General features: G+C 34.3%; 5 protein-coding genes across 11 annotated transcripts; all 5 read left to right on the top strand.

Moving 5' to 3' along the window:
- Positions 1-10: 10 nt before the first annotated feature.
- On the top strand, positions 11-5,702 carry LOC114376225 (ABC transporter B family member 9-like). The gene is made up of 12 exons (XM_028334223.1): positions 11-291; positions 489-543; positions 811-986; positions 1,077-1,298; positions 1,387-1,625; positions 1,761-2,286; positions 2,395-2,668; positions 2,785-3,454; positions 3,580-3,808; positions 3,894-4,160; positions 4,234-4,497; positions 4,802-5,702. Exons 1-12 carry the CDS (start codon positions 67-69, stop codon positions 5,438-5,440), a joined length of 3,786 nt encoding a protein of 1,261 aa, XP_028190024.1. The 5' UTR covers positions 11-66; the 3' UTR covers positions 5,441-5,702.
- Positions 5,703-6,928: 1,226 nt separating this feature from the next.
- LOC114376226 (serine carboxypeptidase-like 12) lies at positions 6,929-16,575 on the top strand. Of its 3 annotated transcripts, XR_003658925.1 has the most exons (15): positions 6,929-7,125; positions 7,234-7,379; positions 7,476-7,552; positions 7,814-7,936; positions 8,057-8,159; positions 8,275-8,312; positions 8,988-9,086; positions 9,183-9,269; positions 9,381-9,530; positions 9,740-9,811; positions 9,912-10,030; positions 10,123-10,236; positions 10,320-10,365; positions 10,629-10,791; positions 16,448-16,575. XR_003658925.1 is itself a non-coding variant. In XM_028334224.1 (14 exons), the coding sequence occupies exons 1-14, from the start codon at positions 6,974-6,976 to the stop codon at positions 10,710-10,712; spliced, it is 1,410 nt and encodes a 469-aa protein (XP_028190025.1). In that variant the 5' UTR covers positions 6,929-6,973; the 3' UTR covers positions 10,713-11,218. The 3 variants fall into 3 exon arrangements, 2 of the variants coding, with proteins under 2 accessions (XP_028190025.1, XP_028190026.1); XM_028334224.1 differs by lacking the exon at positions 16,448-16,575 and having other exon boundaries at positions 10,629-11,218; XM_028334225.1 differs by lacking the exon at positions 16,448-16,575 and having other exon boundaries at positions 7,021-7,149; positions 10,629-11,218.
- Positions 14,219-19,895, top strand: LOC114376227 (putative hydrolase C777.06c). Of its 4 annotated transcripts, XM_028334229.1 has the most exons (10): positions 14,225-14,645; positions 14,712-14,853; positions 16,448-16,575; positions 17,415-17,562; positions 17,651-17,756; positions 18,110-18,168; positions 18,883-18,918; positions 19,011-19,120; positions 19,276-19,366; positions 19,486-19,895. In XM_028334229.1, exons 1-9 carry the CDS (start codon positions 14,467-14,469, stop codon positions 19,331-19,333), a joined length of 966 nt encoding a protein of 321 aa, XP_028190030.1. In that variant the 5' UTR covers positions 14,225-14,466; the 3' UTR covers positions 19,334-19,366; positions 19,486-19,895. The 4 variants fall into 4 exon arrangements, with proteins under 4 accessions (XP_028190028.1, XP_028190029.1, XP_028190027.1 ...); XM_028334227.1 differs by having other exon boundaries at positions 14,219-14,853; positions 19,276-19,332; XM_028334228.1 differs by having other exon boundaries at positions 14,219-14,853; positions 19,276-19,337.
- An 888-nt stretch (positions 19,896-20,783) lies between these two features.
- On the top strand, positions 20,784-24,153 carry LOC114376575. Of its 2 annotated transcripts, XM_028334748.1 has the most exons (4): positions 20,784-21,278; positions 21,520-21,598; positions 22,032-22,097; positions 23,283-24,153. In XM_028334748.1, exons 2-4 carry the CDS (start codon positions 21,539-21,541, stop codon positions 23,781-23,783), a joined length of 627 nt encoding a protein of 208 aa, XP_028190549.1. In that variant the 5' UTR covers positions 20,784-21,278; positions 21,520-21,538; the 3' UTR covers positions 23,784-24,153. The 2 variants fall into 2 exon arrangements, with proteins under 2 accessions (XP_028190549.1, XP_028190548.1); XM_028334747.1 differs by lacking the exon at positions 21,520-21,598.
- A 328-nt stretch (positions 24,154-24,481) lies between these two features.
- Positions 24,482-27,307, top strand: LOC114376574 (pentatricopeptide repeat-containing protein At1g09900-like). The gene has a single exon (XM_028334746.1). The coding sequence runs from the start codon at positions 24,726-24,728 to the stop codon at positions 27,093-27,095; it is 2,370 nt and encodes a 789-aa protein (XP_028190547.1). The 5' UTR covers positions 24,482-24,725; the 3' UTR covers positions 27,096-27,307.
- The last annotated feature ends 156 nt before the right edge of the window (positions 27,308-27,463 follow it).

The raw sequence follows: 27,463 nt of genomic DNA, 5'->3' as shown, positions 1-27,463 counted from the left end.
TCTTGTCTTCCTCTCCATAATTTGTTTTCTACGTGAGGGTTAGGTGTGCTCCTAACCCCATTAGCCATGGCACAAGATGAAGAAGCTGCCAAGGTCAAAGTCGAAGAAAAGGTTCCATTTTACAAGCTTTTCACCTTTGCAGACCACCTTGACATGACTATGATGATCATTGGTGTCATCAGTGCCATGGCTAATGGGATGTCGCAACCTCTCATGTCCCTCATTTTTGGGAAGATGATCAACGCATTTGGCTCCACTGATCCCTCCCACATTGTCCAGGAAGTTTCTAAGGTATAATAATTAACATGAATTAATTTGGCATGTGCCTTGCAGGTTTCTTGAATGAAGGGTTCTTTTTGTTTCCTTTTGTAGCCTTTGCCTTATTGCATGCCATGCCCATTCGGTATTTACTATTCCATTAAAATAGATCATGCATGTATGTTCGCAAACTAACTTATTTGTGTTGGCACTGGCACTTCAAATTTCAGGTTGCATTGTTATTTGTTTACGTGGCTTTTGGGGCTGGAATTACCTCTTTTCTACGTAAGATTTTGTGCTTATCTATTTGTTATAGACTACTATATTGTGATTCAGTCTTTGAAGATAATTGTTGGAGAACGTCAAAGTAAGCCAGTGTACATAAACATAAAGGGGTTGAGTCCAGACGATTCAAACTAATTGGACTCTACCCTTTATGCTTATACACACAGACACGCACACTTTTGTTATCTTTATTTGCCTGGAACTTTGTAGTTTTCCAACAATAATTTCAGCATTCTGATATGAGGGTTGTTTTATTGGATGTTGCAGAGGTATCATGTTGGATGATGACAGGAGAAAGACAAGCAGCAAGGATCCGTGGCTTGTACTTGAAAACTATATTGAAGCAGGACATTACCTTCTTTGACACTGAAACAACAACTGGTGAGGTAATTGGGAGAATGTCTGGTGACACCATTCTCATTCAAGATGCCATGGGAGAAAAGGTATGCTCCTTTTGTGTATGGAAAGAACCAAGTATTGTATATCATATAATGAAAAGCAAAAGAACTGACATGAATTGAAGTTATTGGCAGGTTGGGAAGTTTATACAACTTGTTTCAGCATTTTTTGGTGGCTTTGTCATAGCCTTTACAAAAGGATGGGAACTCTGTCTAGTTTTGCTTGCATGCATTCCTTGCATTGTTGTTGTTGGTGGAATCATGTCCATGATGATGGCAAAAATGTCAACTCGCGGGCAAGCTGCTTATGCAGAAGCTGGAATTGTTGTAGAACAAACAGTTGGAGCCATTAGAACAGTAAGACACAGAAATTAATGATAGATAATATACGCATTGTTTTTTGTATTTAAGCATATTCCTTGACTTCTTGCTGATGTTTAACCAGGTTGCCTCTTTTACTGGTGAGAAAAAAGCAATAGAGAAATATAATAACAAGTTAAGAATTGCTTATGCTACAACTGTTCAACAAGGGTTGGCCTCAGGGTTTGGAATGGGAGTACTCTTGTTGATTATTTTTTGCACCTATGCACTTGCCATGTGGTATGGTTCCAAACTGATCATTGAGAAAGGCTATGATGGTGGAAGTGTCTTCAACATTATCATGTCAATCAATACTGGTGGAATGTAAGTTAGACATGATTTTCTTTTAGTATATAGAGCTTTAATTTGGTTTTGTTTGATGCTCATCATGCTTTAATTGTATGTCACAATCTTATTTTATTTACTCAATTTACATCCCTTGTTATTCTGTTAAACTAGGTCACTTGGTCAGGCAGCTCCGTGCGTAAATGCATTTGCAGCAGGCCAAGCAGCAGCATATAAGATGTTTGAGACAATTAAACGAAAGCCAAAAATTGATGCTTATGACACCAATGGTGTTGTCTTGGAAGAAATAAGGGGAGATATAGAACTCAAGGATGTTCACTTCAGATACCCTGCAAGGCCAGATGTTCAGATCTTTTCCGGATTCTCATTCTATATTCCAAGTGGAAAAACTGCTGCTTTTGTGGGTCAAAGTGGAAGCGGGAAGTCCACTATAATTAGTTTATTAGAAAGATTTTATGATCCTGAAGCTGGAGAAGTACTTATAGATGGTGTGAATTTGAAGAATTTTCAAGTTAGATGGATTAGAGAACAGATTGGGCTTGTTGGTCAAGAACCTATCCTGTTTACAGCTAGTATTAAAGAGAACATAGCATACGGGAAAGAAGGTGCAACAGATGAGGAGATAACAACAGCAATAACACTTGCTAATGCCAAAAAGTTCATTGATAAGCTGCCTCAGGTATGACATTCTTTTACACAACTGAACCAAACCAAGTTTTATGTTTCTCTCTCTTTTTTTTCTTTAAGATTATTTGAAGTTAATAAAATTGTATTATTCTGTTTGTAGGGAATTGACACAATGGTTGGAGGGCATGGAACTCAACTTTCTGGTGGGCAAAAACAAAGAATAGCAATTGCAAGGGCAATTTTGAAGAACCCAAGAATCCTTCTTCTTGATGAAGCTACTAGTGCATTGGATGCTGAGTCTGAACGTATTGTCCAAGAAGCATTAGAAAAAGTTATGTCACAAAGGACTACTGTAGTTGTTGCACATCGTTTAACAACTATTAGAAATGCTGACATAATAGCAGTGATTCATCAGGGAAAAATTGTAGAAAAAGGTAATAAAATTGAACGAACTGTTTTGTTATCATGTTTAGTATACTAAGAAAAACTGCTGTCTGTTTCATAACATGAATCAAAAGTATTCACTCTAGCATTTTCTCTTTATATGCAGGAACTCATGATGAATTGATCAAGGATGCTGATGGTTCTTATTCTCAGCTTATTCGTTTACAAGAAGGAAATAAAGGAGCAGATGTGAGCCGAAAATCAGAAGCAGATAAGTCAAATAACAACAGCTTCAACTTAGATAGTCACATGGCTAGATCTTTAACTAAGAGAACATCCTTTGCAAGATCAATAAGTCAAGGCTCAACAAGCAGTAGACACTCTCTCTCACTTGGCTTAGCTCTTCCTTATCAAATTCCTTTGCATAAGTCTGGAGAAGGAGATAATGAGGATGTTGAAAGTAGTGAAGTTGATAATAAGAAGAACCAAAAGGTTCCCATTAACCGTTTGGCCAAGCTGAACAAGCCAGAGGTTCCTGTCTTATTACTAGGATCCATTGCTGCAGCAATACATGGTGTTATTCTCCCTATATTTGGACTCTTGCTTTCATCAGCAATTAACACGTTCTATAAACCTCCAAATGAGCTCAGGAAAGATTCTGAGTTTTGGTCACTTTTATTTGTTGGTTTGGGGGTTGTCACTTTGGTGGCTATACCAGTGCAAAACTACTTATTTGGGATAGCTGGTGGAAAACTTATAGAACGAATTTGTTCGTTGACATTTAACAAGGTTGTGCACCAAGAAATCAGTTGGTTCGATCGTCCTTCAAATTCAAGGTATGTTGAGGACTTCAGGTGATATTCAGTTATTCACATCCAATAATGAAAGAGAAAATAAAGACACATTCAATGTCTCATGTTAATTCTTTCAAGTCATCTAACTCAAATGAATTGGCATGCAGTGGGGCAGTTAGTGCAAGGTTAGCTACTGGAGCTTCAACAGTGAGAAGCCTCGTGGGTGACACCTTGGCCCTCATTGTGCAAAACATAGCAACAGTCTCAGCAGGTCTAGTTATAGCATTCACTGCTAATTGGATTCTGGCTTTTGTAATTCTGGCCGTGTCACCCTTGTTGCTTATACAAGGATACCTTCAGACCAAGTTTGTAAAAGGATTCAGTGCAGATGCAAAGGTTGGTCTAAATTCAGTTATGCTGATTCCATCAATAGAAATTAGAAAGTAAGCATATGTTGACAAGAGTCCTTTGTCTTTTATAGGTGATGTATGAGGAGGCAAGTCAGGTGGCAACTGATGCTGTTGGTAGCATTAGAACTGTTGCATCATTCTGTGCTGAGCCAAAGGTGATGGAAATGTACAGGAAGAAATGTTCAGGGCCAGAAAAACAAGGTGTTCGGTTGGGGCTTGTTAGTGGTGCAGGATTAGGTTTCTCTTTTGTTGTTCTATACTGCACAAATGCTTTCTGTTTCTACATAGGATCTATTCTTGTGCAACATGGGAAAGCAACTTTTGGAGAGGTTTTCAAGGTATGTGATTATAATGGCCCACCTTAATTTGATGTTTTCTTCTGATCTGGTTTTTACTATAGGTTTTGTGCAGGTTTTCTTTGCCTTAACAATTACAGCAGTTGGTGTTTCCCAGAGTAGTGCCTTGGCTCCAGATACTAACAAGGCCAAAGATTCTGCAGCCTCAATATTTGAAATTCTTGACAGCAAACCAGCTATTGACTCCAGCAGTGATGAGGGCACAACATTAGACACAGTAAAAGGTGAAATTGAACTTCAACAAGTCAGCTTTTGTTACCCAACAAGGCCTAATATTCAAATTTTCAAAGACATGTGTCTAACCATGCCAACTGGAAAGGTAATCACTAATCATTTTCAGTAACAACAAAACTTAGATACAGTTTCCTATATGTTTCTAGTGTTGCTTTTTAATAAAAAAAAAACAGAGTTTCATCTCAACAATCCGTGTAATAAAGGTTAGGCTTAAATGTTAATATACATGACTGAAGTAAAACTCTAATTCTAATAGGAGAACAGTACGAAAAAAACACAGAAGAAACTATTTCTAATTTTTTTTTCCTTCTAACAATTAAGCTTTTGGGTTGTACAAATATACTAATTTGAGATTGATATGATAACAATGTTGATATATGTGTGTGTAGACCGTTGCCTTGGTTGGAGAAAGTGGCAGTGGAAAATCAACAGTGATCAGCCTCTTAGAGAGATTTTACAACCCTGACTCTGGACGCATACTAATTGATGGAGTGGATATAAAAGAATTCAAACTAAACTGGCTGAGGCAGCAAATGGGTTTGGTTGGTCAAGAGCCTATTCTTTTCAATGATAGCATTCGTGCCAACATAGCTTATAGCAAAGAGGGAGGTGCCACAGAGGAAGAGATAATTGCAGCAGCACAAGCAGCCAATGCACACAAGTTCATCAGTTCTCTTCCACATGGTTATGACACCTCTGTTGGAGAAAGAGGCACACAATTGTCAGGAGGACAAAAGCAGCGCATAGCCATTGCAAGAGCCATTCTGAAAGACCCAAGAATCCTTTTGCTTGATGAGGCAACTAGTGCACTTGATGCAGAATCAGAAGGTGTGGTTCAAGAGGCTCTTGATAGAGTGTCTGTGAATAGAACTACTGTCGTTATTGCTCACCGCCTCACAACAATTAAAGGTGCTGACATTATAGCAGTGGTGAAAAATGGGGCGATTGCTGAGAAGGGAGGACATGATGCGTTGATGAAGATTGATGGTGGAGTTTATGCTTCTTTGGTAGCTCTCCATACGAAGTGAAATAGAATGTTGGTGCTTCCATAGAATTGGTTGACTAAATTAATTAAGATTCCGATGAATCCAGTATAACACTAGGTGAAAAGATTTAGTCTTTTTTAGAAACAATACACCCTCAATCCGATGAATCCAATATAACAAGACCACATTATAGTGGTGGAGCTGTATGATGATTAGAGCATCTACAGTTAAAGAATTCATTTTGGATTTTTGAATTATTTTTAATAAATTTCATGATACTATATAATGCATAAATTTTTGTTTATTTTTATTTTTTTATAAAAATATTTTTATTTTGGTGATAAAATTCAACTTGGATTATTAGATTGACATTTGTTATATCCACTTCTCTTTTTTTAAATACACTTCCCTCACTAATATAAATGCCCATTATATATAAAGTACTCCTATATCATCATTCAAGAAAGTAGATTCTAAAATTTATGTTTAATTTTTTTTTTGGAATACAAAAATTTGCTCCATGGGAGACGCAGAGAGCTTCCATGATTAACAGGATTAGTGGCATAGAATCAAAAGTTTGCCATGCTATCAAAAGTTTGCTATGTTATCAAAAGTTTACTATTTTATTTTTCTGTTTAGCATTTTAATTTATTATTTATTATCAGAAATTGTTTCGTGCGTTTCGTACACGTCCTTCGTACCATATAGCACTCCTCTTGTTATTTTATTTAGAATTTTAATAACAAAGATAAATTTTAATAACTTTTGATAACTTGGAAACAAAAGCCTCCAAGATTGTCATTTTCAAAATAATCTAGAATATGCGGAAAATGTCGAGAAGAGTCGTCATCTGCCTTGAATTACTTCGTCTCTCACTCTCTCTACCCTATATTTCAAAGTTCAGAATTCATTTAACACACGTGTCACTCAGAAACGAGTTACCTGCTTTTCACTTCGACTGTGATGACATATTGATAGCACCACCATTGTATCTTTCAAATTTCAAACAAATAAAATGCATCACCATATTCCCAAACATTAAAAAACAAATAAAATGTGTCAGCGAATTGTTGTTATTGTTGTTGAGATGGAGCTTTAATTGTGAAGAATATTTTTTGAACACCAATCCAAATACTAAATCAATATCTATATTAATCTATTATTTGTTTCCATCCAACACAGTAGCATTTCTTGTGATACTTATACTTTTTTGAATCATCTCGTATTTTGCTGACTAAACACAACAAGGTTCAAGGTTCCATCGACACTAATTTGAAATTTCATCGTGCAGGTAGCCAAGCACGGTTTCGTTTCCAATTTGCTATAGCAATTGAAGTCAATCATGACATGAATGATATCGACCGTCCCCAACCAAATAGATTAAATAAATTATTGGCCTGCCATTTCCGTGTAACACAGAAATACTGTTACCTAAGATGTAATATTAGTTTAATTATTAATTAATTTATTAATAATAAAATAAACTGTGTCTATGTCAATTCTGATTATATCAAGGACTAAGAAACTCCAATTAAAAACCATGGATATGCTTAGAAATGGAAGAGAGCATTAAAAATGGAAAATTTTAGTTCAAGTTACATTTATTACTGGGTTCTACTACCCTTTTTTTTGTTATCACAATTCTCCTTTCAACTTGCATGGTGTGGCTCCATAGTAAAGTTCCTTCCTGGATTCAAGGGACCCCTTCCTTTTGTACTTGAAACCGGGTCAGTTACACTTAGCTAGTAACTGTAAGGCTATAGTTTATGGGATTAAAATCATTAATTTGCTTGAATATCATAGACACGTTATGTTACATAACATTTGTTGGATAGGTATGTGGGAGTGGGTGAATCAGAGGATGTGCAGGCATTCTACTACTTCATTGAGTCAGAGAACAATCCCAAGAAAGATCCTCTCATGCTTTGGCTCACTGGTGGCCCTGGTTGCTCAGCCTTATCTGGACTTGTGTTTGAAATAGGTAATACATTTTTTTTACTTTTTGAGCATGCTTATGTACGTACGTAGTATGTGACAAATCTGGCACTTAGATGTTTACTCTACTTGCATATTGCAGGACCACTTACATTCAAATATGAGGAATACAATGGGAGCCTGCCCAATTTGGTCTTGAGGCCACACTCATGGACAAAGGTACCCTTTATGCCTCCACAATTTTGTTGCCTGAAATTGATATTTTAGCTTTGTATTGTATTTATTCATAAGATCCTTTTGTTACTTTTTTTTTTTTTATCAACAAATGTTAGTATTTTATTAGTAGGAGAATCCAGTCCATGACTTTTCTTTCCTTCCCTTCTCCTTTTATTACCAAGTCAACCTTATAACTATTAAGATCCTTTTGTTACTATGTTATGCTTACTGATATTTAATATTTATAATAACTATTATTCGTAGGTTAGTAGCATTATATTTGTAGACTTGCCTGTTTCCACGGGCTTCACTTATGCCACAACAGAGTTTGCTGCTCAACGAAGCGACTGGATTCTAGTTCACCAAGTCCATCAGTTTCTTAGGAAGGTGTTCATCCAACTTTTTCTTGTTATTTCACAATCATCACCTTTTCTTTGTTTTTGGTTTTGTTTGTAGATAAATCTGTTAGTTAACCAAATAGTTACAATCATGTGTGCATGTTTGTAGTGGTTGATTGATCATCCAAATTTTTCGTCAAATGAAGTTTACATTGGTGGCGATTCATACTCTGGCATTCCTATTCCAGTGATTGTTCAAGAAATTTCACGAGGTAAAAGACTCGTATGTGATTCAACGTGTACAGCAAAATTAGAATGACAAACATATGTACAAGTTGCAATAACTATGTTGAAAATTTAGTTATTGGCAAATTCCCTTGTTTTCAGGAAATGAAAAAGGGCTCCAACCATGGATAAATCTCCAGGTTAGCATCTTAAAGTATCTATTTCATGTTAGAATATATTTTTTTTCCATTTAGTAATACGATGTTTGTGTGGGGAGAGTCAGAGTAATGTTAAAAAAATGGAAGTCAGGATTGGAAATTTCCAATTTACATTTGTTTATTTTGTACAATGATAGCATGGAGAAGCCATGATAATTTGGATTTAAGATCTATAGCAAACTACTAAAACTAGTAACTACTTGACCATATTTCAAGTAGTAAGTTAATATTAAACACAAATTGTTCAAATAGTTTGATCAATCAGACTGCTATACCAAAAAAAAAAAACAAACATAAATTGTTCAATTTAAACTGAGAGTTGAATAGTTGAGTATAATATAATACCCTTGTCCCTTGGAGCATATATCCATTGCCAAAGATGTGCATTGATACAAAAATAAGATGTTATTCATTTTTATTTTTTATTTTATTTTTTCAAAATGGTAAACTAACAAGAGGCTTTCTACGAGGTAAAAAACATTAGTTAGTACAAATGACTTCAGAAAAGTAGAATATTATGTGAATTTAATATGATTATATGATAATCTTTTGGACAGCTGATGAGAAATATCCCTTAACAAAATCAAAGTAACCCCTCCCTAGATTGAATGGCGAAATGCAGCTTCCAGATTGATTACTAAGTGTTCTTTTCTTCAGGGATACCTGCTGGGAAATGCAGCAACAACTCGAAGGGAAAAAAACTATCAAATTCCCTTCGCTCATGGAATGGGACTTATTTCTGATGAACTATATGGGGTAATTGCATTATAATTCATCAATAGCTATTCTTAAAAATTGTGTTGAAGAAACAAAAGTCAAATGCTAACGGATCTCTCTTATTTCAATGAACAGTCACTGCAAAAAAATTGTAAAGAAGAGTACATAAATGTAGACACCAGAAATGTATTATGTTCTAGAGATATCGAGTCATTCAATGAGGTATTCATCTTCTTCTTTTTTCTTTGTTCCTTCTCCCCTTGCAAATTTTCATTAGTAGAATTTCTAGTCAAACAGACAATCACAAAATCAACCATTGTTCAATTTCCACAGGTTACATCAGGACTTAATTCAGCCCATATTTTGGACCCGTCATGTGAGTGGCTTGATACTGAAACATCTTGGAGGAGATCTCTACTTAAGAAATATCCCAGAAAGAATTTCCTTAATACTCACCTCAAATTGGCACCCTTAAACTGTCGGGTAATCTTCATGCCTTATTGAATCAGAAATATTTACTCAATGCTTCTTTTCTGTATATTTATGCAAAGAGATTCTTACCATGTGTCATGCATGCATTTGTTGTTTCATATACTATTTTATAAACTAACTATCCAGTCATCACATAGTTCCATTTGCAGCCGAATTCTCCACATGTGTTAACTTGATGTTTATTTCCTTCCCACCATTAGAGTTATGTATACTTCCTCTGCGGTTATTGGGCCAATGATGATAATGTTCGCACTGCACTGCACATCCGTAAGGTGTAGTTGATACAAGTGGCAGTAATTTTCCCACATATAGTTAGTTGGCAATACAACTGCATATAACAATAAACATAAAGCTTGGATGCATGTGCTGCAGGGAAGTATAGGAAAATGGCATCGTTGTACCTTCGATATACCTAACAAGAAGGATATCTCAAGCAGCTATGAGTATCATGTAAATCTCAGTAGAAAAGGCTACCGTTCGCTGATATACAGGTAAATAGTTTTTCTCTATGCTCATGCATATATTGCATTTAGTTTTAATTTTTCATGGAAAATAACTTTTGTATATTCCTAAATGCTAACAGTGGCGATCATGACATGACAATTCCTTTCTTGGCAACTCAAGCATGGATAAGATCTTTAAACTACTCCATTGTGGATGAGTGGAGGCAATGGCATACAAATGGTCAAGTTGCAGGGTATTCCCCTAACTGTAGTTTGGCTTAATTTATCTAAAAAGCTAATTAATTTCTGCACTTAATATTTGTCTTTCTGCAATTAGATACACAAGGACTTACTCCAATCGGATGACATTTGCAACTGTGAAGGCAAGTCTTTTGTTATCCTTGCTGCACTTGTGGGTCACACTCACATAGATTCCATTTGATGAGTATATTCAAGATAGGTGAATTAGGCCTTAAGTTTAATGGATCTTATTTACACAAAGTAAATTTGAATGGTTAAGTCCACCTATCATTGGCAGAAATAAGCACTTTTTGATTATTAGAATTCATGAACTCTAGAGTCTAGATTGAATGACGGAATCCTTGCTAGTTCTTTATTCCATTTTTTTTTACTGATATACTGTCAGGGAGGAGGCCACACAGCTCCGGAGTACAAGCCTGATGAATGCTTTGCCATGTTCAGTAGGTGGATATCTAACAGGGCTTTGTAGGAATTTCCAATGAAGTCATCTTTTCTGTTGACAAGGACTAAACTTTGCATCCATTGCATAACAAAGTCACAGCCTCACGGTATATTTTATTCAGTAACAAATTTGTGTCATTATCAACTGAAAAAAAAATTAATATATTCTAAAGGTAGCAAGAGATAGATCCATATATTGAAAGAAAAACCAGTCTTATCAGGTACAGCTGAATAAAAAAAAGTTGTTTAAAATATAATACAATGTAAAAGTTTAGATCGTGCACCTAGATAAGCATTAAAATTTTCTTTCAATTGCATGAATGTGATACGCATATCTTTGCGGAGACCAACTTTGGTTATCGATCCTTTTATAAGTATAGAACCAGACTAAAAACAAAGCATCTCTATGTAAATATTTTAGCAGTGGTCGGAGGTGAAGAAAATACTAGAAAGAATAGTATGAATTTTGTGTTGTGTATCAAGATGTTTTGTCTTTTAAAGCACAAAAATACAAAAATTATCCGTAATTGATAAGAACATGCACAATCTCTTTTAAAACCGCAAGCCGAGCATAACAATTCTGCATATGAGATCACATCTTCCTGCGGACCATATTCATTTTAGATGGGATCCTATCCTTCGTAGCTTTCCAAACACCCTGGACCTATTATTATAAATTATAAATGATAATAAAACCACTCCATCCAGTCACAACACCCATCCCAATGTCCTATCTGAGTATCTACACATAAGTGTATTTAGTATTTACCCTTGCTACGATATCAGCATCTCTGACTGTAACTGTTGTAAGACGGTGAGCTACCATTACAGTTGTTCTGTCCAAAACTTACATTCTAACAAACTAACATTTGTTGATAAAAAAATAGTTGTTATGTCCACACTAACTTTATCTAGAGCCTCTTGAATTGTATATGCGCTCTGACTCAGCATCAAGTGCACTAATTTCCTCATCAAGCAAAAGGATTTTAGGTCTTTCAACATGGCTCTTGTAATGGCTATTGGAGAAAGAGGAACACAATTGTCATGCGGACAAAAGCCGTGCATAACCATTGCAAGAGCCATTCTGAAAGATCCTAGAATCCTTTTGTTTGATGATGCAACTAGTACACTTGATGCCAGAATCAGAGGTGTTCAAGAGGCTCTTGACAGGATGAGCCAGTGATATCCATTGTATTGCAAAGTTACCGGATAGATATTATTCACTAATAAATTTGTGTCTTTATCAATAGAAAAAAATAAAAATTAATATCTTGAACAAATTATGCTGGACCCTTGTGTTTTACTCATATTATATGGAATATCCTTTTTTTTTTTTGCATTACTTTGGCACCCCTTCCATCAAGATCAAGGGTGTTTTTGTTTTTACAACATCTGTTATCGATGTTAAGTAACCGGATTTACTGTTGAAGTTCCTTGCTTATTATCTTCTGGTTTTGGTTGATTTAGACTTTGATAGAATATCTTATTGAGTTGTAGAATTTGCTGTATGGTGCATGGTTTTTGAGTATTCTAGCGAGCATAAAGTAATTTTGACTTTTTAAAATAAAGAAAAGGGTATCAAAAGCAATTCAAGAAAATATGAAATTGGAAATATTGACCGAGGGAAGATACAATTATACAAAATAAAGGTTAATATCATTTTCTTACACATTACTTTAAATATAATTTTTTTAAAGTTTAATTATGTTTTTGTCTCTTAAATTAGGATTTTATTTTTTTAGTCTCCAAATAAAAATTTGTATATTTTAGTCCTTAAATTTGAAAATATTCTTTCTAATCTCTCTTCCCAAATAAATTTTTGCATTTTTAGTTTCAAATCTTGGCAAAGTGACTAAAACTAACATTTTTTTTTTAATTTGAGAGATTAAAAAATATAATTTTTTATTTGGAGGACTAAAAAACATAGAACTCTAATTTGAAGGAGTAAATATATAATTGAGCCTTTTTTATCATTTGCTACAATTTATTACAAATTACAAAATATATGTCTCACCTTTTTTTAAGAAATTTTACTTATGGTATATATATAATAGATTTTAATTAATAGTAAAGAATGTGTGAGATTTGAAAAAAGAATTACCAAATATAACATGCATTGAATTTCACTTAATAATATAAAGTGTGTCAAAAAAATTACAAAAAAAAATAATATTAGAAGAGTATATTACTATCATTTTTCTCTAAACATATTTTTTTTCAAATAAATTATATATTTTTAAAAGTAGTTTGTTTTTAAAGGTTTACGCTAGTCTCAACTAGTTGAAATATATTTTCATGAATTAAATGAATTATTCTAGATTCTCTAATAATAGTTTTTTTTATTAATTTTTTGTTTATCATTACATTATTTTTTTTATAAGAATCTCCTGAGAAGTTTAATTTTTTATTTTTATAGGATTTCATTTGAATTATATACTACACTAAGTCTTTTTATTAAAGAAACTTTATGAACTGTTTGATTTAAAAGAGGTAAAAGGAGGAGAGATTTTAATAGAAGAGAGGAGAAGGAAAGGAAGAAGAGATTTTGATTAGATATCTTGTTTGGAAAAAAAAATAATGGAGAAAAAAGAAATTAACCCTTTTCTTTGTTTGGTTTATAAGGAAAGAAGAGGAAATTTAAAAAATAATTTATTTTTATATCTTTTAATTTTAAAAACATAAGTAAGATTATTTATGTTAATACACTATAAATGTTTTAAATCTGTCTAGCTCTTCAACATGGGAGGAGAGCAAAAATTGGATAAAGAGAGATTTTGCTCTTCTATATTTCCATTCCCATATTTTTTAAACGGGCTTAATTATATATCTTATTTTATTTAATTTGTAATTTTTTTATTTTAAAATAGAGATATATAGTCTACTATTTTAAGATATTCATAATTTTTGTTTAATTCTTAGTTTGCATATATTTTGTTTTTTTTTATTTTGGTCCAATTGAACTTTAGACTTATTATATTTATTTAAGGTGTCAATGATAAATGATTTATTAATTAAAATTAAGAAATAAAAGAAAAAATATTAATAAAATTGAGGATTGAATCAATTTGTATTTAAAAAAAAAAGAGAACTAAATATTTTTATTTTGAATTAAGGAGATCAAAATTGTGGTTTTAACAAAATAGGAAGACTAAAGTTTTTTTAATTTGTAAAAATAAAAAATAAGTATCAAATTTGTAGGAACTCACATATTCTATTTAACCAATTGAAGTATACTCTCTTAATACAAAAGTTATATTTAAATCGTTTAAATATTAAACCAACGAGAATAATTAAAAAAAAATATTTTCCTTCCTCTTTCCTCCCCTCCAATTTCCTCCAATCAAACAAAATATTAAATAAAATGTATTCATTAATTAGGTAGAAAAACATTACTAAAAGATTGGAATCCCAATGGTTTTATGGTAATTCGGACAAAATTATATAAATTGTTGATAATAAAAAATTGGTAGAGAATTATTGATAAATTTAATACTACTAGTTAAATTCCTTAAATATTATAAAGCTTAACTCATTCACTTATTGAATTATTATTCTAAAATAAGTTTATATCTTTTATATTATTTCTTAAAAAAATTATGTAAAATAACGTGGGTTTGAGTGTCGGAGTCGGACACCAAACAGTAGAGAAAAAAAAAAGTGAAAAGTGTTGAATTTGGCGCGTCTATAAATACGACACTCCATCGGAATCTTCCTTCCATAGAACGCACCACACAGCAACCCATCGGAATATTCCCTTTCTTCGTTTTGAATCACTGGACGGCATGGCCACTTCCATTGGCTTCGTCGACGGCACTTCTACGGAATCCGCATTGATCTTTCTCGGCAGCGGTTGTTCGAGCATGGTTCCCAACGTCATGTGCCTCCTTCAGCCTTCTGACCCTCCCTGCCCCGTCTGCGTCCAGTCATTGTCTATCCCTCCCGAACGAAACCCTAATTACAGGTCCTCTTTTCTCTTCTTTCATTTCTTTTCTCTTTCAAGAAATTTCCTCAAGATCTCGATTTGCAGGTGCAATACGTCTCTCTTAATTGATTACTGCGGCGACGCCAACGCTGGTGATCGTAAGTATATATTGATCGACGTCGGCAAGACCTTCAGGGAGACCGTGCTTAGGTGGTTCGTTGCCCATCGGATTCCCAGAGTTGATTCTGTGAGTTCACTTTTCTTAATTTAGAGATACTTCCCTTCCCTTCCCTACTGTGCAAAAGCTAGTGATTGATGTTTTGGCACAATGTATGGCATCAACGTGTTTCCTTTCAGTGTGGTGAAGGGAGAAGGGAAGGGGGAGAGGTCCCGAATTCAAATCCCCCTACTAACAAAAACTAACAATATTAACGACTAACACACTAAACTAACAATGTGTGTAGTGAATCTGAAAATCTTTATTGTATCATGGTTCCTTGGCCTGGCCTCTCTAACAAACAAGTGTGGGTCTTGTTGTGCTAGTTATTGTCTACCTGTTGTAATTTAAACAAGCTTTCGTCGCATCGTAACTGAAGCAAAGCAGAGTGGATGAGATTTCTTTCTTGTATCTGATTTTCCGAACTATCCATGATCCTATTTTTAATGAAATTTTATCATGTGAATGAGAACATTTGTTTAGTGGTGCTCAACTTCCAAGTATGTATTTGAATACATGTTTGGCTTTTGGGCTATAGACAATGTCCTTTCTTGAATGGTGTCATGGATGCTTTGAACAGTGTTCTCTGTTTCTGTTTTTCTAAAAGAACTGATTTAAAAAAGATGACCAACCTAGGAATATCATGACATACTAGTCTGAGTACTGGGATCTCTGTTTCCTTTAGCTTCCTCTTTCTGGCATGTGTCTTCCATAATCAATTTGAATGGTGAAAATGGAGATTATAAATTATGCCCCTGAAATAAAACTAATATTACTTTTACTTCTGCTTCTGCTTCACTGTCTTATTAGGAGACTCACAGTCTGTCAGATGAATGCAGAAAGGTAAAAGATCAAGGATTATCACTATCCGAGATAAAAAAAAAAAGAAAAGAAATCAGGGTCATATTGTGCTGAGTATATCTATACAAGTATAGTTTATTATATTAGAAATTTAATATTTCTTATTATCAGAGAGAGATACTTAAAAAGAGTTTGGCTATCTCAGTGCACCTGATTTTTTAAGGGATATTCCATTTCAGATATATGTTGGTAAAGATATCCTTTGTATGCCATGAAGAGAGAGGGCAGGACCTTGGTGAAAATATCGAAATATATCTTAGGAAAGGAAAAGCTCAGTAATGTTTCCATTTCTGTGTAGCTAATATAATTGGTAGTGTGAGCAGACAAAGCAATGAATCATGCCACTACTAATTAACATAAATCAGAGTTTGAAGTTTTCTAGTTTACTTAGTGAGAAGTCAGCAACTTGAGCATAGCCTCTTTAGATTTGTAGTTGCCATTGACTCATCATAATCTGAATGTATGGTGCCATTTTGTAAAGACACATAAAATTGCTCACAACAGCAATCCGAGGTTCAGAGAAAATTTTGCATTCTTCCAGGGAAGAAAGTTGATTTGGGCAAAACAACATATAAATTATTCATAAGCCATAAAGTTTGGTGATTATTTTTGACATGTGAAACTCAAAAACATGGATTGATTACTATTCTGTGTTTAGCATAGTTTTACTTCTTTTATCTATATTATTTCCTCCATGCATTTTGTATTCACCTGAAACTCACATTCTCTGAAAAAACAAATTTAATTTTTGCTTGAATTGCAGATTATTTTAACTCATGAACATGCCGATGCAGTCCTTGGATTGGATGATGTACGTGCTGTGCAGGCTTTTAGTCCAACAAATGATATTGATCCCACACCTATATACTTGAGTCAGCATTCAATGGATAGGTAACTCTAGTAGCAGCTTCTTGTTATTTAATTAAATAATATATTGATAATATTAGCAATACATACTGGCAACTTTCCTCTATTTTCAAAAACCTTCTTACACATCTCTTAAGATTTAATAAGGCACTACTATGATGTAACTCTAACCATCAAATAGTAACAGAACCATCATTCCTGGCTCAATTGCAAAATCATTTAATCAAATACCCTTAATATCAAGACTTCAACAAATGGGCTTAGAATTTAGAAAACATCCCATATGGGACCATTGCTACCATTGATATTAGTTATATTTTGTATTACATGCTTAAACTAGAAGTTCTGACATATGACTTACACACTATATAAACTTTTAGTTCTTTAAGAAGATATAGATAAACACACGATATTTTGTTACATGTATTTTGAAATTATTCTCATCATGTGTATTTTATAGTTAATTAACAGAAAAGGCTACAAGTTGTACCACTAGCTGTGATAGTCAGTCAGTTAAAACTTACAAGGCTCTCTATTCATCAGTATGGCTCTTTGATTTTCAATATAGATTATGCGATTCAAGTTGCTATCACAGGATAATTATATGCAATAACTGAATTAAATGCTTGAAAAATTAGCCTTTCTGAAAATATTTTATTTATGTGAGTTTTTGAGATGAAAGCAGTGTTTTGTCACTTTTGTGCATGCGCTCTTCATAACCATTGTCTTTAGATGCTTGTATATCTGGAAAATTGTTTTGATTGCAATATATCTCCTATCTCAGAATTATGCTCCTTTCATTTGATTTCATGGCCGTTTTATGCTCTCCAGTAGTTGAATCCATGTTTTGATCTTTGCAACAGCATAGCAGAGAAGTTTCCTTATTTGGTTCAGAAAAAGCGTAAGGAAGGGGCAGAAATACGAAGGGTGGCTCAAATTGACTGGAACATTATTGCTGATGACTGCAATAAACCTTTTCTTGCATCGGGATTAAAATTCACTCCTTTACCAGTTAATTGCCACAATCTTTGTCTTCAATGGTGAGAATGCAATACTCCTTTATATTATAATGACTTGACTGTTTTCTTTATGGGTGTAGGTTATGCATGGAGAGGATTACATCTGTTTGGGCTTTCTTTTTGGTGAGAAAAACAGGGTGGCTTATATATCTGATGTTTCCCGGTTTCCTGCTAGTACAGAGTATGGTATGTTTTGAATTAGTTTCTTCCTGCCTGGACATATGCACTTATCTACAAGGGTTCTAAGATATGAATCATCTATGATCTATCTGTTTTATCTATCATATATTCTGACTCTCTTTATCTCCCCACTGGAAAAAGAAGGACATATTGGTCGTGGATTGTTCATTTTGGCAGTTTAGTGCACACTGTCATTCTGTAGCTTGGACAGCATGCATGTGTAGCTCTTTAGATTGCAATAAGATCATCAATCCCAGAAGACAAGTTTCATGTTTGAAGAATTTATATATCATAAGAAAATTCTCAGATGAATTATGATTTTCAACATCTTATATTTAGCAATAAATTTCGTTTTACAGTCATCTCGAAAAGTGGAGCTGGACAGTTGGATCTTCTTATATTGGATTCTTTGTATAGGGTTAGTAGTTCCATTTTCACATTTTTTGGGTTTAAAACATAAATGTGATACTCATGCTATATTTTCCAGATATATAATGTCAGTTATGTTCTGCCACAGAATTTGTTCAATAATGTGCATGATTTAGCAGTAAAGGATCTCTTAATGCACAAAAGGCATGAATGCATGCTCACTCAACAATCAACATGCATAAGTATCTAATGTATGAATTTTTAAGAAAAGTTCTTGATTTCTTGTCGCTTGACATGCTTGATTTCTTTTCTGTTGTATCATTTTTGTCTGATTATTGTTATAAAGTGCTTTTACCTTAACTGTTGCTTCTTATGGCTTGATCTGATTCAATCTTTTGTTAATTTGTTCTGTGGAATAATAGTGTCTCTTTACAGGAGTAAATTTTTTCAATTTTATTTTATTTTTCTTATACAAGATAGACATCACTATTTTGTTGTACATTTCACAATTTTCTCAAAGAAGGCCTATGATTTGATTTGCTAGACGTAAATCCTTTAAAATTTTCATGCACGTTAGCATATCTTCAACTTTAAAGTAATAATACCCAGTGTCCTTTCATTGCTTAAAGAAACATAAATTTCAAGTTGCATTGATCATTTGGAAGTGAGAAATTTCATATACATGGTGTCAATTCCCTGTTTTAGTTTTCATATTTCTTTACTTTGTGATTCATGTTTCCTTCTTTGTTCTGTGTTATTGCAGTCTGGGTCACACAATGTTCACCTTTGTTTTCCACAGGTTTGTTTTCCATTTTATAAAAGAAACATGATGTTTACATTTCATATCTCCCTTACCCCGTGGTGAAATGTTATTAATTGGTAATTTTACAGACTCTAGAAACTGTGAAGAGGTTGTGTCCTAAGCAAACACTACTAATTGGCATGACTCATGAGTTTGATCACCATAAAGACAATGAGTTTTTGATGGAGTGGTCCAAAAGGTATATGTCTTATTCTTTTTTAAAGAAGTCAAAACTGTTGCAAATACATTCAGTGATAATCTAGTAGTAACAGGGAACTATATGTCTTTTTACTCTATAATATGTTGTAGATTTTAGAAAATGATAGAAATGACTCTTGCTATTATTGTACTTAGGGAAGGAATTCCGGTGGAGCTTGCTCATGATGGTTTGAGAGTCCCCATAAACTTATAGTAAGGAAAGGAAATATACTTCATGTTATTGCAGGTTAAAGCAATCTATAATCGTTTGATTGGATGCAGTTGATATAACCGATTATGTATTTTGTCTCCGAAAATAACAATAAATATACACTTAAATCTAACTGTGCTATCATGTTATTGCAGGTTAAAGCATGTGACAATGTATACCGCATACTGTTGATCTTAATTAGATTGGGTTGGAGCATTAATATTCTTTACAAAATATCCTCGACTTCTGCAGTAGTAAAAAGCCACATTTTTGCTAGAGGTTGCATTTCTGCAGTAGTAAAAAGCCACATTATTTTGATGGAAATCCCGATTCTTCTGATTGAACTTGTGAAAGCTTGTATTAGAATAATTTTATAGTCGACTCCTTGATGCCGGAAAACAAATTGAGTAGCAATGAGTTTTAAGAGCTCAAAAAATTCACAACTTAAATTTCTTTTGCAGTCACCGAGTTACTCTACGATGAAACTAATCTGCTGGCTACAAAGTTGTATTATTCAATTGTATGGTAATTGTTATAAATAATTGGTCAACTTAACATTTGCTCACACTGGTATTCTTTCAGCTTCGTTCTATTGTTCTGTTGCAAGAAGAATCGCAATTAGAATGAAAAGCATTTTTCGAACAAAAATAGAAATCTTTCATAGCACGCAATTAGAATAATCTTGGTTCTTATTTATCAAAAAAAGAATAATATTGATTCCTCCGTACCGAATATGACATCTTACCCTGTAGTACCGACTGAAATGCGAAATAAAGCAGAAATTGAATGCTACCGTAAGTTGCACGGCTGGAATTCAGTCATCCTCTGTTTAGTCGGTAATTTTGGTTTGACCCGTAAGCATTTCAATGTTTTAAACTTTAATTGGTTTTTTAGGCCAATTTTAACCTTATTCGACTCTAATTTTTCTTTACAAAATATATTAAAAAGTACAGTAAATCTCACGTTTGTGTTGAAACTGTTACTTATGAAAAACAATACCCGTTTATGTATGTAAATTAAATCCTTGTTTTAAAGTTCAATTATTTGTAAGTAAAAAATAAGCTTATTAATTGTTGTATTTTAGCATATCGAAATTACAATCTATGTTGAATCAAGTTATAGATAAAGACACTCTTACTAGCTCGTACTTTAAAGACAAAGTTCTTAGAAGAGCCTTATTCATTTTTTATATCTGATGATGTCACGATATGATTAAGAAAACATTGTACGTGCTAGATTTTTATTAAAAACAATATCATAAATAATTAAACAGTTATTATGCTCTGCATGTCTAATATTACTCACATAAAAAAAATGTATTTATTCTATTAAAAAACCGGAAAACATTGAAAGTTAAGTCAAGTCAATCAAATTCTAACATCTTGGCTTCCAAAAATTGTAATAAAATATACATATATATAGCAACGATGATCGACTAGAAATTTCTTAGACGTAAAACATCTTTTTGTTTATGTTGCATAATATGTGAACGTGTTGAACTAGTCAATGCACGTGACGGTGTTTATGTTCTATTCACCAGACTTGGTCGTTCACAAGAAACAACACACGACCAGGCAGAAGAAAACAACTTTGAATTCCTCTACAACAATTTGGAACCATTCTAGAAAGCAACCTTAGTTACAAGAATTGATGGAAGCTTCGGGTATGCGTGTCTTATGGTTTGTTTTTCATATTTGATGACTCTCACACACAAAAACAAACATTAATAATTTAGTAGTTCGTAGTGAAGGCTAAGAATATACAAACACAACAGATGGCATGTTCTGTGCCTTTTAACAACAAGAATTTGGATATAAGTTTCTTTGTTTTCAAGCCAACTATTGTAATCATAGATGACCTTGTTCATGGACTCAAACACTTCTCCTTAACCACTGAGAGCCTTGGTTGTGTTCAAAGCTCTATATTTAGGAGCATCCATGGAAATATGGTAAGTTTTTTTGCTTTCTCAGCTTTCCAATTTTGAGTTCATTTTAAATAATTTCTCAGCTTTCCAATTCTGAAGTATATGATCTTTGTTTGCCTAGTGTAGTCAATTTGTTCTGAAACTTTGCTGATTATAGTTTATGAAACCCATTTTTTATCCTTCAATAGTACCAACCATTGATGGGAAGACCATAAGTGAAAGATTGCACCTTAAATTGATTATACAGTGTCATTCTTATTTTCAGATTTGTTTTCCACGAGTTCATGTTCATGAAGAACTTCTATCTTTCAGTGAATGACAACTTCAGATGCCATTGCTTCATGGTAGTATACCATCTGTAATGGTTGAATCTGTCATCAATTTATAGATATATATAGCTTAAACATCTATGATTGTGTTCACTTAACTCAGTTGTTTTTTTTAGTTTTTACCATGTGGCTTCTCAGTAGTAATCAGTTTCCTGAATTAGAACCACAAAATTCTAAACTTCTACAATAATTACAGTACTGGTTTTATTGATTAAAGTTTTCCTTGTACCCAACTTATTTTTTGATTGTTGACTTCAGGTAAAACAATGTAGTCCTTGTTTTCAGTAAATATAGAGGTTTCATTTCATCTGTCCCACTAGTACTGCTCTAGCTGTGTTAGTGCTAATCTCTTGGGTTGATCTTCTTTTCACTGGGCATATCATAAACCATTGTTATTTATCTTTCTTGATTTATTAACTTTGTATGAATATTTTTGCTGTGTAATCAGATCATATGGTATGGAGCATGGCAGAGGCGGTCGAGTAAGGAAAAAGAGGAGCTGACCTCAACCCTTGTAAGTTGGACAATGACTTGACTATTGGTGTGATCTCTTTGCTTTCTTGGATCATTAAAATAGGAAAATTAAAGTATCCTTTTCCTAATAAAGTTCATTTGAAAACAGTGGCATTTGCTCCAACCAAATCCACTACAAAGTAGAAAAATACATGCAGTATCATTTTAAGGACTGGTCGTCTAGAATTTGGCTCACACTGATACATGACGCTTTTCGAGTAAGGGAGAACTCCATAGAAATTAGAAGGAGAGAGAGAAATAGAAACTAAATTTTGAATTCTTTTTTTTCCTCCTCTTCTATCAGTCATTACAATAGTATATATAGCCATGCCACACCTAAGAACAAAATACAATAACAAAATGCAGTAACAGAATGCTAACAATTGCCAAATGCTTTCTAGAACCTACTGACTTATTTACTTGGGCTTAGGCCTCATATCTAAAAGAAACATATGGAAATATTGGACTTTAGTAAGAATTGGGCCGTAATACACATCTATAAGTATTATGACATGCAAAAGAAAAATGATCTCTGTAAGGAAATGTCATTTTATTTTATTTGTCATGATCAGAGAACCCTGTTAGGCTATCCACTATCCATACTAGACAGAACATCTAAAACGGATACCACAGATATTGTGCCAATTTTTATAGCTGAAGTACATAATGTGATTGTAGTTGATTGCAATGTTTAGCTTGAGATCTAACATTGTTTGGCAATTGCCATTGACTAGTGATAGACCAAAATAATGTATAGACTAGTGATAGACCAAAATAATGTATATAAGTGGGAGTAACTCTCACCTCTTGAACTAATTTTTTGGATTGAGTTAGGTTCAAATCCAAATTTTAAAACTACCAATACCATATGACATGGGATTACCACAGTTTAAATCCCACAATGATTTCAAAAAAGTGTGAAAGAACTATGTAAGAGTTGTAAACTTGTAATCACTGATTAGATTGGTTCCTAACTACATGTTTGAATAGGAAGAATTGAGACAAATTCCTATTCTTTAGAGATGTTTTTTATGTACTTAATCTACTGGTGTGGAGAAAGGGAGAAAAAAAAAGGTCTTATTATTCTGTCATCTTTCACATTAATGATCAATATACACCGATCAGTTCTTCATTTTATTCATTGTTTTTTATGTATGTATTTATTTATGTTGTTGATACTTTACAGAAATCAATGTTAAGCAACATATCAAGCATGGCTGTGTTAATTGAACACAGTTTCCTTGAAGCATACGGTGGAGAATCAAGAGATGGCTCTTCAACTGCAAAATTCTCCACTGGGGACATAATATCCTTGAACTCAGCAGTCACCACTACTAATGACCTCAATGACCTTTGCTACGCGGTCCTAGCCATTTTAAGGTCACGCTTTGCAAAAATGGAAGGCATAACCGCTGGCCTTTGCTTCAAGGGACAAAGCAAACCCAGAGTGGTGTGCATTCATGTCTGGAAGTCTCTCCATTTTTGTTACTCTTGGATTCTCAACTCTGACCACAGAAATTGGATGATGCCATATCTTGAACGCTTCTCTATCAACATGAAGTATGATATTTTCCGAGTAGTCTATGTTAGGGGTGACAATGTGGTTGATCTTAACTGCATTTCTACTCATCAGATGTTAGAAAATGGGAAAGAAAGTAGTAGGCAAGGGCAGGTTATGCAGAACTGAGACTGCTGCAAAGGGTTTCAAATTTAGAACCATCAAATTTGCCAAGTTATCTTGTAAATATTGCATATTACTTTTTTAAGTTCAATTTACGGATTAGAACTCAAAGTTGCATGTTACATAAGTACCATCCTGTGAGGCCTTCTCAACTATTTAACAAAGCAATACTGTGTATAGGAATGGCTTTGGACAGCATGGTCTTAATCTTCAGTGAAAGTACGGATCGTACGGCAAGATAGTTGTTTTCACTTTGATATGTAGAGATTGAGATAGGCAGGGTTTTTTAAACAACTTAGCTTTGTCACGGAAACAATAATTTTGTAAGTCATTTTCAAAATATACAAGGTTTGAATAGCAATGTTCTAGTGATTCATTTAAATGCAACTGAAAAGAAGTGTGTTACCGAAAGTGGACTCACTTAACCAAACAATTTTAGGCCATTAGGTGGGTTGGATTTTAGAACTAGTGTGAAATCTCCCGAGTCACTTGTTCAATCCACCGTCTAAAAAGCTGGTTGAGACAAAAACGAAAGAAATACTTATTATTTTTAAACTGGGAGTACTAACAAGTAACAACACATTCATTGTAACACACCCACTAATTTTTTTAAAAATATATATATATAAAAATTATAAGATTATATTATTGAAGAACTGCGAACTATAAAAATTACTATTATGTTTTAATAAATGACAATCAATAGTAAATTGTATATTAAAAAAATCGAATAGAGAGTGTATTCTTTCCTTTTGACGTTAGTATTCTTTCCTTTTGCTGAGTTTGTTGATTCGCTCGCAGTCTTCCCCTATTTCGAAAGATGTTAGTTTGCTCAATTTGCTGATTTGATTTTCATCCATTTCTCACACACACTCCTTTCCTCTTCTTCCGTCTTCACCTATTTCAAACAGAGGTGCGTGTTCGCGGTTCTCATCCATCATTTCACTCATGCCACTTCTCAGGTTTAATCACTATCTACTGCCAAAACTTTTAGCCTCCCATTTCCATGCTAACAACAATTTCTCCTCTATTGCTTTGTCCCTTCATTATGCAACAAGTTCTGTTTTTTCTGCTTCTTATTCAACCACTAATCTCAGACATCAAACTGAGGGTAAATACAGCAACTTTGGGAATTTCAATGATGATTTAGGGAAAGTAGGTCCTGGTTTTCAAGAAAGCTTAAGTTTTGCTGCAAGTGTTAGTGATGGGGCAGAAGAAGAAGAGGGGTCTAGTGATGATGATGAGAGTCTTGAGTTTATCAATTCCTTTCATGGTAGCAACGATAAACAGACACAAAATATTGCAAGCATTGAAATTGATGACAGTGAATTTAGACACCCTGTGGTGAGAGAGGTTTGTAGGTTAATCACACTCAGCTCTGCTTGGAACCCTAATTTTGAAGGACGCTTGAGGCACTTATTGAGAAGCCTCAAACCCTCACTTGTTTGTGCCGTTTTGCGCTCTCAGGCCGACGAACGTGTTGCTTTGAACTTTTTCTATTGGGCTGATCGTCAATGGCGCTACAGTCATCACCCCCTTGTCTACTATACATTGTTGGATGTCCTTAGCAAGACCAAATTGTGCCAAGGTGCAAGGCGGGTTCTTCGGCTTATGACACGCCGCGGAATTGAATTGTCACCCGAAGCTTTTGGCTGCGTGATGGTGTCTTATAGCCGTGCAGGCAAGCTGAGGAATGCGTTGCGGGTTTTGACCTTGATGCAGAAAGCTGGGGTTGAGCCTAATTTGTCTATATGTAACACCACTATCTATGTTTTGGTGAAGGGTTGTAAACTGGAAAAGGCGCTGAGATTCTTGGAACGAATGCAGGTGACTGGAATCAAACCGGATATTGTCACTTACAACAGCTTGATCAAGGGTTACTGTGATTTGAATAGGATTGAAGATGCGTTGGAGCTTATTGCAGGATTGCCATCCAAGGGATGCCCTCCAGATAAAGTTAGTTATTATACTGTGATGGGTTTCCTCTGTAAGGAGAAAAAAATTGAACAAGTGAAGTGTTTAATGGAGAAAATGGTTCAGGATAGTAACTTAATACCAGATCAGGTTACATATAATACGCTTATCCACATGCTTTCAAAGCATGGACATGCAGATGATGCTCTTGCTTTCCTAAAGGAAGCAGAAGACAAGGGTTTCCACATTGACAAGGTTGGGTATAGTGCAATAGTTCACTCATTCTGTCAAAAGGGGAGGATGGATGAGGCAAAGAGTTTAGTGATTGATATGTACTCAAGATCATGTAATCCTGATGTAGTTACATATACTGCTATTGTTGATGGATTTTGTCGCTTGGGGAGGATAGATGAAGCAAAAAAGATGCTGCAGCAGATGTACAAACATGGGTGCAAGCCAAATACGGTATCATATACAGCTTTGTTGAATGGCCTCTGCCACAGTGGAAAATCATTAGAGGCAAGAGAGATGATAAATGTAAGTGAGGAGCATTGGTGGACCCCAAATGCCATCACTTATGGTGTCGTAATGCATGGGTTCCGTAGGGAGGGAAAATTGTCTGAGGCGTGTGATTTGACCAGGGAAATGGTTGAAAAGGGCTTTTTCCCAACTCCAGTTGAAATTAACCTGCTAATACAGTCTCTCTGTCAAAATCAGAAAGTAGTAGAAGCTAAAAAATATTTAGAGGAATGTCTGAATAAGGGGTGTGCCATTAATGTTGTAAACTTCACTACTGTAATTCATGGTTTTTGTCAGATCGGTGACATGGAAGCTGCTCTATCTGTGCTGGAGGACATGTACTTAAGCAACAAACATCCTGATGCTGTCACATATACGGCATTGTTTGATGCATTGGGAAAGAAAGGTAGATTGGATGAAGCAGCTGAGTTGATTGTAAAGATGCTCAGCAAAGGTTTGGATCCAACTCCTGTAACATTCAGGTCAGTTATCCACCGTTATTGTCAATGGGGTAGAGTTGATGATATGTTGAACTTATTGGATAGAATGGTCAAAAGGAAGCCATTTAGAACCATATACAATCATGTTATTGAAAAGCTTTGTGATTTTGGGAACCTTGAGGAGGCTGAGAAACTACTGGGGAAGGTATTGAGAACAGCATCAAAACTTGATGCTAATACATGCCATGTTCTGATGGAAAGCTGTCTGAAAAAAGGGGTTGCACTATCAGCGTATAAAGTGGCTTGTCAAATGTTTAGACGTAATTTAACTCCTGATTTAAAATTGTGCGAGAAAGTGACCAAGAAGCTAGTTTTAGATGGTAACTTGGTGGAGGCTGATAAACTTATGTTACGTTTTGTTGAGCGTGGAATACAACAAAAATGAGATGCATTTGTGTAAGTTATCTGCATTTCTAAGCTCAAGCCTCAGAGCAATGATTTTTGTTTTCAATTTCCTTTATCATTTTCTTTTGTGGGTATTACATCTTGTTGCCTAAAATGTGGCAAGGCATTTTTTTGGGAAAAAATGATTTTGTTGAGAATGTAAATTTCGCTCATATTATAACCATCATATATGCGATTTAGATAATTTTATCATTTTTGGGTTCAGTCACATTACTCACATATTGCTTTCGCTTATCTGGATAATGATATGCATAGAATACCATGCACGAGAGCACACTTCCAGTTTTATCCTAAACTTCAAACTGATCAACCACTCCTCAGCCTAAATTGTTTAGGCACCCGAAAAAA

This window comes from Glycine soja, chromosome 11 (assembly GCF_004193775.1).
Source record: "Glycine soja cultivar W05 chromosome 11, ASM419377v2, whole genome shotgun sequence".
In the NCBI taxonomy this organism is placed as follows: Eukaryota; Viridiplantae; Streptophyta; class Magnoliopsida; order Fabales; family Fabaceae; genus Glycine; species Glycine soja.
Note: the sequence above shows the minus strand (reverse complement) of the source record. Positions and strands in the feature narration are given on the sequence as shown.